This window comes from Python bivittatus, unplaced genomic scaffold (assembly GCF_059951505.1).
Source record: "Python bivittatus isolate LINGU-HERP-01145 unplaced genomic scaffold, Pbiv_v1 ctg000080_np1212, whole genome shotgun sequence".
Taxonomy (NCBI): Eukaryota; Metazoa; Chordata; class Lepidosauria; order Squamata; family Pythonidae; genus Python; species Python bivittatus.
Genome location: NW_028277035.1, coordinates 65,197,762 through 65,212,010, shown reverse-complemented (window position 1 = coordinate 65,212,010; position 14,249 = coordinate 65,197,762). Strand labels below are relative to the sequence as shown.

At 39.6% G+C, this 14,249-nt stretch overlaps 1 protein-coding gene across 2 annotated transcripts in view; it reads right to left on the bottom strand.

Annotated features, from left to right (window-relative positions):
• The window catches only part of CFAP100 (cilia and flagella associated protein 100), a 24,949-nt gene extending 10,700 nt beyond the window's left edge, over positions 1–14,249 (bottom strand). The window contains exons 1-9 of one of the 2 annotated variants that reach the window (XM_025172913.2): positions 13,695–14,249; positions 11,861–12,010; positions 11,197–11,280; positions 10,103–10,209; positions 9,152–9,344; positions 8,003–8,070; positions 7,216–7,379; positions 4,127–4,207; positions 1,002–1,177 (exon numbers count right to left, since the gene is read on the bottom strand). In XM_025172913.2, coding sequence (XP_025028681.1) covers positions 1,002–1,177; positions 4,127–4,207; positions 7,216–7,379; positions 8,003–8,070; positions 9,152–9,344; positions 10,103–10,209; positions 11,197–11,280; positions 11,861–11,927 — 940 coding nt within the window. In that variant the 5' untranslated portion in view covers positions 11,928–12,010; positions 13,695–14,249. The remainder of the gene's footprint in view (positions 1–1,001; positions 1,178–4,126; positions 4,208–7,215; positions 7,380–8,002; positions 8,071–9,151; positions 9,345–10,102; positions 10,210–11,196; positions 11,281–11,860; positions 12,011–13,694) is intronic. The other variant, XM_088134276.1, reaches the window with a different exon arrangement.

Sequence of the window (14,249 nt, the reverse complement as noted above, 5' to 3'; positions counted from 1 at the left end):
TGTATTCTGACATAATCAAAATTGCCCTAACTTGATATATCCTCTCAAGGGTAAAACTGTCCTAAACAAATACATCAAGCTAAGACAATTCTGGACTGAACACTTGTGATTAAACAAAGGCAGATAGTAATAATCATAAGTATACACATCAAACACATTCAGCAAAGATACCCATTACCTATTAGATCATAACGAAACCAAAAAAAAATGGTATATTGATTTGCCCATGTTCTGTGGCAAATCTGTTTACTCATCACCCTCTAGATAAACTGAATAATAATAATAATAATAATAACCTGTAGTAGTATGATATAAATGACCAGTAATTTTCTTCTCCTGGTCCCAGGGTGAATTCATAGAATTAATGGACAAGCCATTCATATTAGAAAACACGTATTCACACTGTAATTAAATTGAATTGACAAAAGTTACCTCAAAATTGAGTTGCTTTATTTCAGCTGTGTGGATGGGTGTGTGTGAAGCAGAATGCTTTTAGGAGGAGAAGGAAAGAAAATGAAGTATCATTTCATTTTTCCTAGGAAATACTGTTGTGAAATGCTTTCTGAATCAAGAAATTTAAAATGTCTGCAGTCATAAAAAGTTAGCTCAAATGCTTTCATTTTTTAAAATGTAAAAATATCTCTATATTGATTTTTCCTCAGAATGGACTCCACAGCTTCTTTTAATAATATAAAAGAAAGAACAAACACAAAAGTGGGATAAAACGAATTTACGGAGTATAATTTGAACAATGATAGCTAAATGGAATCTCCTTTAATACCGAGTAACTGCACTGTAATTTGACAACATAGTAAGGCTTACCTGTTTAATACTGCTGTTATCTATACTGTTATTTTTATTTTCTGCCATCATATCGTGTGGCTTTGCTTCTGGTTGGTTTCTTCTGAAGATGGATGAGTCCAGTAATGGCCCCTGAAGACCTGTTATTTGTAGACAGATCTGAGCATCACATGCAGTCTTGGGATTGTGAAAGTACTTACCTTTTGATAGTTGTGATGTAATTTTTTCATCTTTAATGTCAGAACTGTGTTTATTCGCCTTTCCTTTCATCCGTCGTCTTTCATAATCATCCCGCCATTCTTTGGGAGACAGTTGGTAGAGGAAATCCCTGAACACCACATACTCCTGCAAAGTGTCCTCAAACCGGGCTATCTCACTGGAGAAAAGAAACAGTCATTGCATCAAGAGCAAGTGGAGATGACCCTCAGGCACCTCCAAAGGATTCTGTTGTGGAAAATGGTGATAAGTATGGGGTGTAAAACTCCCCTCTCCAAAAGTAAACGGATAGCCATAAAACATTTAGATCTAAAGAATATTGGATAGGACATCAGGAGACAGTGATAGTGCTGGGAAGCGAAACTGCAAGGAGATAATGCCTAGAAAAAATATATGCATCAACTTTAACTTTTGTGTCAAAGAAGACAGTCCTGATCCAGCTCAACAAGCGATTGTTTTATAGTGCCTTCCTCATTACTTCACCATCACAGACTGCATACGCTACTATAACCAATCAACTAATTTACTAATTATATGCACACACAAGCACACATATTAACATAAATCAATATAACAGGGTTGCAGCCCCACTCCTCTTTAGGTTAGCCTTTGCGGCTTCCAATATTGTAATAAATAATCTGCCTTTCAATGAAAGAGTGTCTGATGCGAATTATCAAAGAACTCTTTGGAGAAATTTCTCCTGTAATATAATTTCCACTCCCCAATCCCTCCAAATGATTTTGAAGCTGGCACTCTGTCTTTCCCACTGCAGATTTCAGAATGCAGAGAATTGCTCCAGATGACCAGAAAGGGGATGCAAAAGTCATTCATGTTATGCCTGTCCCAAGCTACTGCTCAAATACATCTCAATCCATGGAAAAAGGAATAAATTGCTTCCCTGCTCTGTATTTACAGAACCTATTGAGTGTACATTGTCTCTCTACACAAACATCTGAGCAGGTGCTATAAAATGTAGCTGCAAAGCCACCAAGCCACCGTTTCTCTGCTGCATTTAAAAACCTCTTGCTAACTGTGATGGTGAAAGTGTAGCATACTGGCAATTTTGCAACCAGATGCTTTTTTGGTAGCTGCAACCATGACTTCATGTTGTCACAATGGCTGGGGTGGAAAAGGAAGAGAGATTTTAAACAATGCCTAAGGTACCAGGAACAGAATGCTGAAGGCTGCTGGGACAGGCCAACAAAAATCCTTCCAACCTTACCTCCTACAAAAGGGGGAAAAAAAAACAGCTAGCAACCCCAACAACCAGAAGACAATCACTCAAAGGAAACAGTTCCCCAAGCAACAACTTTCTTCCTTACCAAAGAAAAGGAAGAAGCAGACAAAACCTTCATGATCTGCAGAGAGCACTAGCTATCATAGCTACAGGTGGCAGATACCAGGATGTCATTCAGCAACACCTGGAGTGTTCTCCTTCCCAGAAATATGAAGGCCTTCTCCCCAGCCCCTCAAGTGGCTAATTTATAGTTTCAGACTATAAGAGCTTTATAAGGACAGCTCAGGTGAAATATTGAACTGTATTTACAGAATCAAGCTGTTTTGTTGTGATACTCAAGACCAGCACCATTTGACAAACATTTTTAAAAAGCAGATGGCAATTCAGGATCTGAAGCCCTAAGTCTGAAATTGGTTGGCAAATAATGTATAGCTTGGCCTAACTATACATTAGGGTTATATCTGTCCCAATAAATGGTTGTTTGGGACACTGATCTACCTGGGAAACCATTTGGATGTAGAGAAAGAAGTGCAAACTAGACATTGTTGCTTAGGAAGAAAGGCAAAATCTTAAAGTTTAGCTTGACTCCTGGTGACATGATGGACACATCCAAGCAACAATTTAAAAATGCAATATCCTTTCTCCAGGATGCTTTTCAACTTCCTGGTCTAGCCTGCAGCTTTGATCTTCTGTGGTAGCCTCTCATCCATGTAACTGCCAGGGCTGACCTGCTGAGTTTCTAACCCAGAGAAGGTCAGCCAGGCACTGCTGCCACTGCTGAGGCTTGCTGAGCACCACTCCTTCATTATTTGGGGAGGGGTTCAGGGAAAGAGGAAGCCCCAAAAATGTCCCTTAATTTTACTGTCCATATGCCCGAGTCCTTTGGTGGAAGATGAACAAGTAGTTTTATATTGCCTGATGTAAGGACATCTTCACACTAAGAGCATGGCATATTGATGGGTGATTATCTTTGTGGGCTGGTCATGAAAAGAATCTGGTCCTTCCAGAGCCCCATCTCCCCATCTCTTTCCTTGTGCCATTTATGGGCCCATGCAGCTACCACAATTCTGATTCCTCTGGTGCGACTCCACTGGCTCCCTTTTCTTCTGCCTTCAGACAAGTGATTCAGACAAAGCCAAATGAAATCTGTCCCAGCAGGTGGCAGCATTTAGCTGACCTTGGCAGGTAAGCAAGGTCAGATTTGGTTAGTTCTTAGATGGGAGGCTATCATTAAATCCCAGAGCAGTAGTAAAAATGCATTCTGGAAAAAACATTATGGAAAACCAGTTTCATATTCTTGCCAAGAAAACAACATTGTTATATCTAGGTAATCACCCAAAGTCAAACTCAACTCAAGGAAGTTTTTATCTTTTAAATGAAATTTTAATTGATCCCCCCCCCCCCCCGGGCCATCATTTCCAGGCAGAAAATCTGGGGGTAGAGACACCATTGGTTTAAAAATAATTCCTGAAGCAGGGCTAATTCCTTATTTCTGATACTGGGGTAGAAGAGTAATAGCAACTTTTTTTTTTCATTTCAGTGCATCTCAAACAAGGTATTTCTTTACATCTTCCCAAATGTTTTATAGGCAGGGTCATTCCATTGCACTCTTGGGGGAAATAACAACGGAGATTGTTATCTTTGGAGACATCAATGTTTTTAGCAATCTATGAGAGTAAAGTTCATTGGAGAGGGAAATCAATGGAAACCTATGGAACCTTGTTACCCATAATTTAGGCATATAATTCATAAGATTAAACATTTAGCATGTTATAAAGATCTACAGAACATTTGACTGCATTGGGACATCCAGGTGAGGGAAACAGGGAGGAAGGAAAATATACCCTGGATTATATCTTCTGTAACTGCTACCTTTGGATGTTCATCATTTGTGCTGTCAGCTCTCGGATCTCAATTATTTTCTCCAGTTTTGCTTTGGTTTCTTTTTCAGCACTAAGAAAAAAAGAAATAAAGAGAGAAATTAGCTGCAGAACATGACAGGAGATAAGCGACATTAGAATTAAGACAGACCTCAAAGTTTCAGGCCACCATGGAAGCCAGAGGCAATTGCTAGAGAGACATAAACTTCTTCCTGATGTTGTTCCATTTCTCTCCTTCCCACAGTCTTGTCTTTCTTGTCTCTACTCATATATTGGTTGGAAATTTGGCTGAAGGATATGTAGAAAGTAATACTTCTCAATCTCAGGTTGGTTTGACTCACTGTACTAGATGACACAACAGTGGGTTCTTTTTTTCATGGTCAACAGTGGGGTGACCATGTAACTATCATCTACCTGTATATTTCTTTTAGACCTTATAGGTGACTCCTGTCTGGTAAACACTGTCTTTAGGGAGTATCTACAGCCTACATGCTATTCAGAGACCAGATAAGGTAGCTTTCCTAATCTGTCAACATAGATTCAATTCTAGAACTTCAGTATGAGCTTTTTTTTAATAGTTGAAAAAATGTTTCTGTTGGTCTGGGTTGGAAGAGGAAGATATGCCTGTAAAAAACCCTAACTAGCTGCAGGAAACTTACTGCCTGCTGTTAGATTACTTAGCAGTTTTGTAATCCTTTAAAAATATCAGTAGGTGGTTTTGCTTCTCTTTGTTAAATAAGAAAAAGAATAGTATAGAAATAGATAAATATACTCATGAATTATTTGGCATCTGACTCCCTGAAATGGGGTAGTAGAAAAGGTTTGACAAATAAATTCTCTATTATGAATTCAATGAAGAATTTAATTAACTCTGAATGCGTTTCTTAAAGCAGCCGTATCTTTTTTCAGAGTTGGGCAGAAGCTTGAGAAACCTTTGAGCTCTTTAAGGGATAGCTGAGAAATGCTGCACTTGGATGAGATCTAAAGCCCAGGGGTCTGCAGGAGAGGCAAGGTGAATAACTCTGAGTCATGATGCAAAACCCATGACATACATACCTGTGTTAAACATTGGGATGCACGTATGCAAGGCTGGTGTTTGTGTCATGAGATCACTGTGTGTTTTCCCTTTGACACAGGCTGAGTTTGCTGCAGGCACGTATGGTCTGAAGCACTTCTGAATCATTTTCAAAGCATGCAGAACCCTAGCAGTTATCATCTCCAATGAAACCATTAGAGGCAGAATTGCTCAAAGATATGATTTGGCTGTCCTCAATATGTTGATGACCCATAACCCTGTCCCTCTCTTTGGAGATGTAAGCTGATATGAGTGTTCTGTTGAAACTAAAAAATCAGGATGTCATTTTTGAAATAAATCATTTGTTCTCCAGCTTTTAGACAGAAGGTGAGCATCACTTAAGCCACTCCTTGAGCCCACCAAGCATCTCTGGCCACCCCTTTCAGACCAGTTAGGAAAACAATATGCCAGATATGGTCTGCAGCTGGGCAAGCTGAATTCCTTGGGAATTTTGAATGGCCAAGTCTACACACTCTGCAGAAAGAGATGATGAAAGACTAAGCATGGTTAAGTGGAAGTTGCCACTTTCAGACTACATTAAAATGGCATCTTTGAATTTTCCACACATTAATAAAACACACCTGAAAGTTAAATTGAAACAAAGTTTCCCTGGGAGTGACTGTCTTGTGCTAGAATTGCTTTGCTCCATTTTAACTTTCATTGGCAGGGGTGGACGGGGGCCAAGGGGTGAGTGTGTGTGGATTTTTATTTATTTATTTGCATGAAGCCATACAAAAAGTCTCTTTGCAGCCTCTGAATTCAACCTTTTCATTCCAATCACTCACTCTCCTAGTGAGTGCCATTGTTGCAGGAAACAAAGGAATTACAAAATCCTGATTAAAGAGGAGATGGGACTGGGAATCCCCAAACTATCTCAAGAGGACTAAGTGCTATGGGGTGAATGCAGTACAGTGACTAGACCAGTGTTTCTCAAGGTCAGCAACGTTAAGAGGTATGGACTTCAACTCCCAGAATTCCCCACCCATGCAAATGGCTGGGTGGGGAACTCCGGGAGTTGAAGTCCATACCTCTTAACGTTGCTGACACTGAGAAACACTGGACTAAACTCCTGCATAGCTGCCATCTGTCCTTGCCTTCTTCAGGCATTCCTGACCAAATGCACTGAATTCATTTACTGCTTTCATTTGTGCCCTGCAATGAAGCCAGGGCTGGAGATTTCATTTCAAGAAGAAACTTGATAGTGCAGGGTTCCTGCTTGTAGGGAAGCCAGTACAGCTCCATCTGTATGTATGAAAGTCTCATTGTTATGTAGACATTCACACAACATGCAGAAACATCAGTGAAAGAGCACCATTGCACATGAATTGCTGAAGGTGGGCTATAGGGTGTGCTTCTATCCCTGCTTCTACCCCTCGCTCCTTTTTCTAACTTCCAGAGCATCCCATATATGGATGGCAAGAGGGTCACATTTATTGAATGTGATTTTCTGTTCCCCCTCCGCTGCAAGATAATGAAGAAAACAGGTACCTGTATGTAAAATCTCCACTTACTTGTCCTATGTACCTATTCTACTTAGTGTCTGTGGCATCCCACAGCGATGACTTTATCATGATGGCATTGTCACATACATGCAGTGATGATGTAGTTGCAGACTGACATCTGACACTAATACATAAGTCACTACATTTGCATGATGATGTCATTGCACACATTTCATTGTCTGCCTGCCTGTGCATGCCCATGATTTTATTTTTGTAGAAAGTTAAATCCTACAGAAAGTAGAGGAAAAAACCCAAGGCAAATATTGCAATTCCTCCACCTCTGATGTCATGCCCTGTTACTGCCATGACCTCTGTGGCCCTGGAAGACCCCAAAAGAAAGCTATCAAGTGCCCCTTTAGTCAATATGATTGCAGAAATGCTCATAGGGAGCTACCGCAACACTTGGTGGCAGATTCTGTGTCTCCTTCTACTACAAACTGTCGCCTCCCCAGGACTTGAGATTTTTATGAATGCTACAGCATCGAACTTGCAGTTGAGTGTTACATTTTCAGGGCTTGTGCAGAGTTTCGGTCATTCTCTTTCAGGAACTCATCAAACATGGCAGCGTCCCTTTCCAGGTCTTCCTCAGCTTTTTCCAGCTTTGCTTCTTCTTCCACTGCCAGATTTTCCAGTTTCTGAATTTCATCTTTTTTCACAGTTACAGCATACTGAAATGTAAGCCAAAGGTGTTTGAGAAGGGAAGGGAGGCACAGAAACGTTTCTTTTCAGTTAATTGACTTCTAGTGCTATTACTCAAAAGCTATCCAATTATTTCTTTCTCTTTTTAACAGATATATCTATGGTAAGATGTATCTGTATCTGTATTTATATATCTACACACATACACATATACATGCACACAAACACACACATTCCTAGACATAGGAAAACATCCCATGGCTACAAATGGGACATCAGTGTCTTTCCCCACCAGAACCTATACAAGCAGAGAAGCCCATGGCATAAGTCAACAAGCATCTTCCACCAGGCAGCTCACTGAAATAATTCCTCACATTAAAAGCTACCATCAAGTTGCAATGAAGCAACTCCACTTACTGCTGCATTTGTAATCAGCCCTTCTCTTTTCAAAACATTCAGTCAGGCTGGTGCTGTTTCCTCCCATTTTATCCTCACAATAATTTGGTTGGAAGCAGCAGCCTCCCCAAGGCCCTCCAGTGAACTTGATGGCCAAATGGGATTTGACCCCAGATTTCCCTAGTTCAAATCCCATACTCCTCTCTACGATCTCAAACTGATGTACAGGCAATGCCACCAGAACTAAATTAAATACCTGTAGCAAGAACATCTGTCGTTTCTGATTGATGTAGTCATACATGGTCTCTCTCTCTACAACCTGGTCTGGGGGAAAAAGAAAGAAAAGAAAGAAGGAAGGAAGGAAAGAAGGAAAAAAGAGGCAGTTGTGCAAGCTACAACATCCAAATACAGCATGCAACAGTGAGGTGAGAGAGCAACACTTTTCGCAGGGCTTCCAAAATCTCTTTCAGTTGATTGAACTGGTTGAGAGCAGCCTACCACCAACAATTTAATCAGCTCCATGGCTTACAGATTGACTGTTCCATTACTGCAAAGGGTCCTGCTTTTCTGTGAAGCTGCTCTTCATCCCTTCTACTCAAATTTGCTCTATTTATTTCACTTAACCTCATTTTCTGAGCACTTGTAAATAAAAGTTTGATCTTTTTATTTTGGACATCTTAAATGTGCAGGTGACTAGTATGCATTATAGCAGCAGATACCATTTCTGGAGACAGCAGGAATTTGTAGAATTTGGTGCCCATAGAAACTCTTTCATATGATCTCATGGCATATGATAAGAGCCCTTTAGAAATGTTCAGCTCTGGTGAATCGCATCTACATTACAGAAGCATTTTAGAAATATTTTGGAAGCACTTAAGAAAATTGTGTTCATCTCATCCTCCAACTTATGGTCAAGATGTAAAGCAAATTTAAGCTGATCCTGTAAAAGAGAGTCCATACTTTTCCCTTTATGGTAAATTCTTTCCTGAAATTATTTGCATATATGTTTCCTTAATGACTTGTTTGAAAAATCCCAAACAGCAAATGAAAGATTATAGAAAGACTGATAAGCGTTCAGAGGCCTGCTGCTTTGGCCATTTTCCTATTCAAAATAATCCTCCCACTCCAACTGCTTTTCTCTTGAAGGCTTGGAGCAGATAACCCTGAATGTGTTTTACTTTGAAGTTATAGTGCTAACAAAAGATAGGAAGAGAATGGCTAACCTAAAGCAAGTCTGCACCCTCTCCTAGATCAGACCTTCGGGAAACCATATCTGAAATTGTAATTTCAGTCTGAATGTGGAAAGCAAGAATTTGAAGCTGGAATCTTATGCGGTGTATGTTTTGATACCAAGCATTTATCCTGCTTCATTGTATCCTAGGATCTGGTTACTTTCCTCAGCTACCTTTAGTAATTGCTATCTTCCAAGAGATGCTTTCTCGGAGAGCTTTGAGTCGTTCAGCTTCTGCTGCTAACTCGTTGTCCTCAGCTTCTTCTTCCATCTGGATCTCTTTCTTGAACCCCGACTGTTTGGCACTCTGCAAAGTGGAGCACGTCATCTTCTCATGGACCTTCAGAGTCTTCCGTCGTTCTCGCTCCTAGAGGTAAAGGAAGAACAGGTTGACCAACAGCTCCATCCAGCTATCAGAGGTCTCACAAGATGACTGCACCATCAAAAGCATATCTCCAGTGTAAAGGACTGTATAAGAAAATGCAGTTGCCCAGGAGATAAGAATGGAATTGTATTTTGTAACATTAGAACCAATTATCCACACTCTATGAGATCATTTATACATGAAATATACTTGCTGTGAAATTAGTTTTGATGCTGCTATCACACATTTGTTTAATCCAGTTCTGAGCAAGACTATGCGAGGGAAACAAAGATTAAGCTTCCCTAACCTGCTGGCCCTCCAGTTGGATTGAGTTCCAGTTACCATCATCTCCAGCTAGCATGGCCAAAGGCTATAAGACTGATTCCAATCTTATGAATCCTAAAGAAAGAAGATTCTCTCTATCCAGGCTGTCTGAACGGTCAATCCTCTGCTATCATGTGTAGTCTTTGTAAAAAATAAGTTCTCCCCACTTCAGCTTAGGTTGCACTTTTGACTCATTTCCAGAACTATCGGTACATCTTATTTGTAGCATAGAGTTTTTCCAAAAGTCTCAGAGATTCTCCTTGACCCATGCAAAATAATATTGCATGAATAATGGCATTGTTTATGCCATGAAACCTCTTAACTCAGTGAGACAGTACACTAGTTCAGTGGGAAGAGGGCACATCACATAGTCAGCACCCTGACTGGCCATGGCTGGGAAGAATTTCTTTCAGAAATGTCCTGTATTTTCTACATACCATCCTGGCTTTTTCTTTCTGTTTGTCCCGCAGCAAGAAAATATCAATATCTGCTGGGATTTTAAATGGGTTTTGTTCCAAGAGCAAGTCTGTGTCTTGACGAGAGCCTGAAAAAAAACAGAATATTAGGAAAGCAGTAGCTGAGGATTATTATGTCTTCCAAATATAATGAGGAAATTAAAATTAATAATAACTGGAATGTGTCCAACTGAGTAAAGAAGAACGAAAGAATGTTGGTGAACTTCATCACAAATGAAATACCACTTAAGCAAATATTATAGAAAATAAGTTCTTATGCCTCCAAGTGATTTTTTTTTTTTTTTTTTTGCTGTTCATATTTGACATACCATAACTTATTGGGAAGTACAACCCAGTGAAGGCATAATTGCAGATGAAAGCACAGCTTGATTGGTAATTTTTATAGATCTTTTGGAATCCTTGCAATATATCATACTGGAAAAGAGATTTGGGCAGAGTAGTGCTGTGTTCACACTTAAGTGGGATCCAAAGCACTTATTCCAAATAATTTCCAAAATGTGAACAGCCCTATATTTACCTTCATTTAAAATCAGGTCAATTTATGATTTACCACATGATAAATATTAGTTTTGCAAACAGCTGCTCACTGGCTATTTTTATCTCCTCTTCTTTCCTTTATCTCCCAATGTGACCACAAGAGCTACTGAAAAAGATTTTAAAGATATGGCAGGGACTGCAGAGGGAAAGGTTTTTTTGTTCATGAACACATATAATTGGATTTCAGAAACAAGAGAACATTGAACATTGAGGTATGTTGGCGCCATGTCATTTGAAATATTCTCTGATCCTGAAAGATCCTATTGTCAAGGAAGTTCAAAACACAAGAATGCAAGAATGGTAATTACCTTGTGTGATATGGGCAGCTATATAAATATGATAAATAAATAAATAAATAAATCTGCTTATAGCTGGTAAAATGGCAATGGCTTCCTCTGTTGTCTGATAGTTATAAAAAACTGATCTACTGTGCTCCAAATTGCTCAGTGATCTATTGATGACTGTTTGCAGAATGGGATTTGGGAGCTGACAGTAAACAATTAAAAAGTGTGACTTACCTGACTTGGTGTCTGGTCTAGAGCTGGACTTAGCAGAGGGTATTGTAAACACATCTCCTGTTTGCTGAGATAACAGCCGTGTCCCTGGTCCAATAAGGATCAAACTTCACTTAGTTATCCAGAAATAATTAAGTTATGTTATAGGAAAGGTTGCTAGGACTTAAGTGTCAGCATCATAGAACCTCTGATACTTCAGTGTTTGAAGACCAATCTGTATGGGATGCTTTAGGGGTGTATATGTATAACTGGGAATAAAATCACACTCATTAATACCAACCCCTTCCAACAGACTTAAGAAGATTAAGAAACAAGTCTTGCTGATAGTACAATCATGAGTAACACACACACACAGTGCTGTATGAACATAAATCTGCAATAAGCAACCTGGTGCCTATGAACATCACCATACCAACAGATACTTTTCTTGCCCACCTGCAAGAAGTATTCATTTCAGTCCAGGAGAAGTTTATGCCCCAGGTATTAAACACCAAAGAAACCAAGCATTAGTGAAGGGGGCTGCTAAGGAAAAACCTTTATGTATAATAAGGATATTTCTGCATTCTGTTTCAGGAGCTGCCCACTCCCTGTCATGAATTTTAAAACTGCCAAAAGGAGGAAGGGAGGGAGGATTAAAGTTCTAGGAAATAAAACAAAATGATCTTACTGTAAATTTCTTCAGAGGCCTCTGAGCCCACAGATACATTTGAAGGTGCAAATGAGATTCCAGACATCTTAACAAGAACAGCTTAACAAGAAGGGTGATAAATTCCCACTTGGTGAACAGACGCCTTGAGATGGAACACTGGATTTTGGCCTATGAGATGTGTACAAGGAATCCTTCGTTAAATGTGACTTTGTTCATTGTGAAGATCAGCTAAACCTTAATTATATAGAAACTAATTTACAACTGCCAACATTTGGGTCAGAAATCAAAATGGTAATGAAAAGGATTTTTGAGAAACCTAATAACTAGAATTATTTGAGACTGGAGCAAACACTTGCAAATGTTGGTGGTCTTTGACTCACTGGACATCCATTTTCTTCTTGAGAAGGAGGTTAGTTTGGATGATTTTTAATTTCCTTTCCAACATTAAAAGTCTACAATTTTATGACATGGAGAATGAAAAGGAATCGAGCAGGTGCAGTTTTTCCCAGCATAGAAAAGCATGAACTACTCCCAACCTTTGAGTCACTATTGCCATATCTTTTTAAATGTAAAGGGCTTTTATCACAGAATGGATGACATGTTCTTTTTTCTTTTTTAATCTAAAAAAGTTGGGAAACATGCACATAAAATAGGCATGAGGTCAAATAAAATGCTGCTAATCAGAACAAAAGGCTTGTAGAAATCATCATCATTTTAAATGACTTAATGGCATGCTTTAAAGGGGTCTGGAAAACTGTAGCTGGAAATTGTTTTCCAATTGTTAACATTCATTCAGCCATGACCTGTAATGGATGGAAGGATCACTATAACATTAATGGTTACCAATTCTGTTATGAGGCCCTTTCTCAATGTTGCAAACTATCAGTTGGTTCGCTTTGAAGCAATTATTTTCAAGAAAACCACTTCACATAATACATACTCATTTCAGTAGCTTCTAACAGATTAATCTGATGTACAATGGAGTTGGCAGCATGCCACCAACCTTATCTCAGCTTGGAAGATAAGCAGGGCTGGGTTAGTTTGCTACATGGAAGGTAAACCACAATGAAATTCTAAGGCTGTAGGCTAGACTGGGAAGTTGAGAAAAAGATCCTGAAAGAAAGTGATGGAAAACAGTTCTGTACTGATGCCTAGATAAGTGCATGGCTGTGACCACGAAGTCACCAAGAGTCAAGCTTGGTTCAAAGGCTTGACTTTAGTATAAGCATTCAGAAAAATCCTCCCTGTTTGATGAAATGTTCTTTGACGCTCTAGAGCAGTGTTTCTCAACCTTGGCCACTTTAAGATGTGTGGACTTCAACTCCCAGAATTCCCTAGCCAGCTATTCACTCATTCAGGAGTAGCAGGTCTCATCTTTCAGAATTATCTAAACTGCTTTGCCAAGTGAGTAAAAATGCTCAAAGTGTCTCATTGCCATGTCACATAAAAAAGCAAGCTGCCAGCTTCCTTTGAAGGGTGGGCGGGCGAGGAAACCACCCTTATTCCATATTCAATTCCGTTTGAAACTGAAGACTGAAAGACTCTTTCCCTTGAAGCCTGCCATCATGCAAGAGCTGCTGCACAATTACACTTTAACAATCTGTTTAATATGATCCTGCTGACGCTCAAACAGAGCCTCGGGCTATCATTGTTTCTCTTTCCCACTGCCTCTCCCAGAAAGGTTACATACAGAAAACCGAAGCATAAAATATCAGCGCTTGAATGAGTATATCGCACTTGAAAGCACAAATATATAAATCAACTGTCAAAAGAGAGAGAGAGAAAAGCAACTGAGCTGAGAATGTACTAAAAATATTTTTAAACCTCCTGATAGAAATGTAAGATGAATTACCACAGATGTAAATATTTTGCAGGGCGAGCTCACTCCAGAGACATCTAGATTGTCTCTCGGTGTATATATATGGATCGGGGTGAGCAGGAATGTTGCTGCTAAATCCACGAGGTTGGCTGGCTGGCTGGCTGGCTTGTTCGAGGATGTAAAAAGCTTTCAGATTATTCGTTCTAATTCTTTCTCACAAAAACATGGGTTTAATTTCAATATTTAGTTTTTTCTGTAGATTTTCCTGCTTTCAAAGAACCCGACCGTAGCTTTTTCATCCACGCTGGAAGCTCAAGAAAGCATATCGCGCTCACCCTGAATTCTCTCCCGACTGGAGAAAAGTATGACTGTCTATAGAAGGAAAGCACAGTTCAGTGATTATTGTATGTTATTTGCCAGTCTGGTCGCTTCACCTCCCAATAAAACGCTTCTCTTTGAATTGCTTCGGTGCGGCGAACATTCGTCGAGGAGGTCTTGAGAGTCCGTCTGGCCAATTTAATTCAAGCCCACGGCGCTTTCGGACAAGAGGCAGGCTTCGGTGTTCTCGACATTCCGCCTCTTCCATTG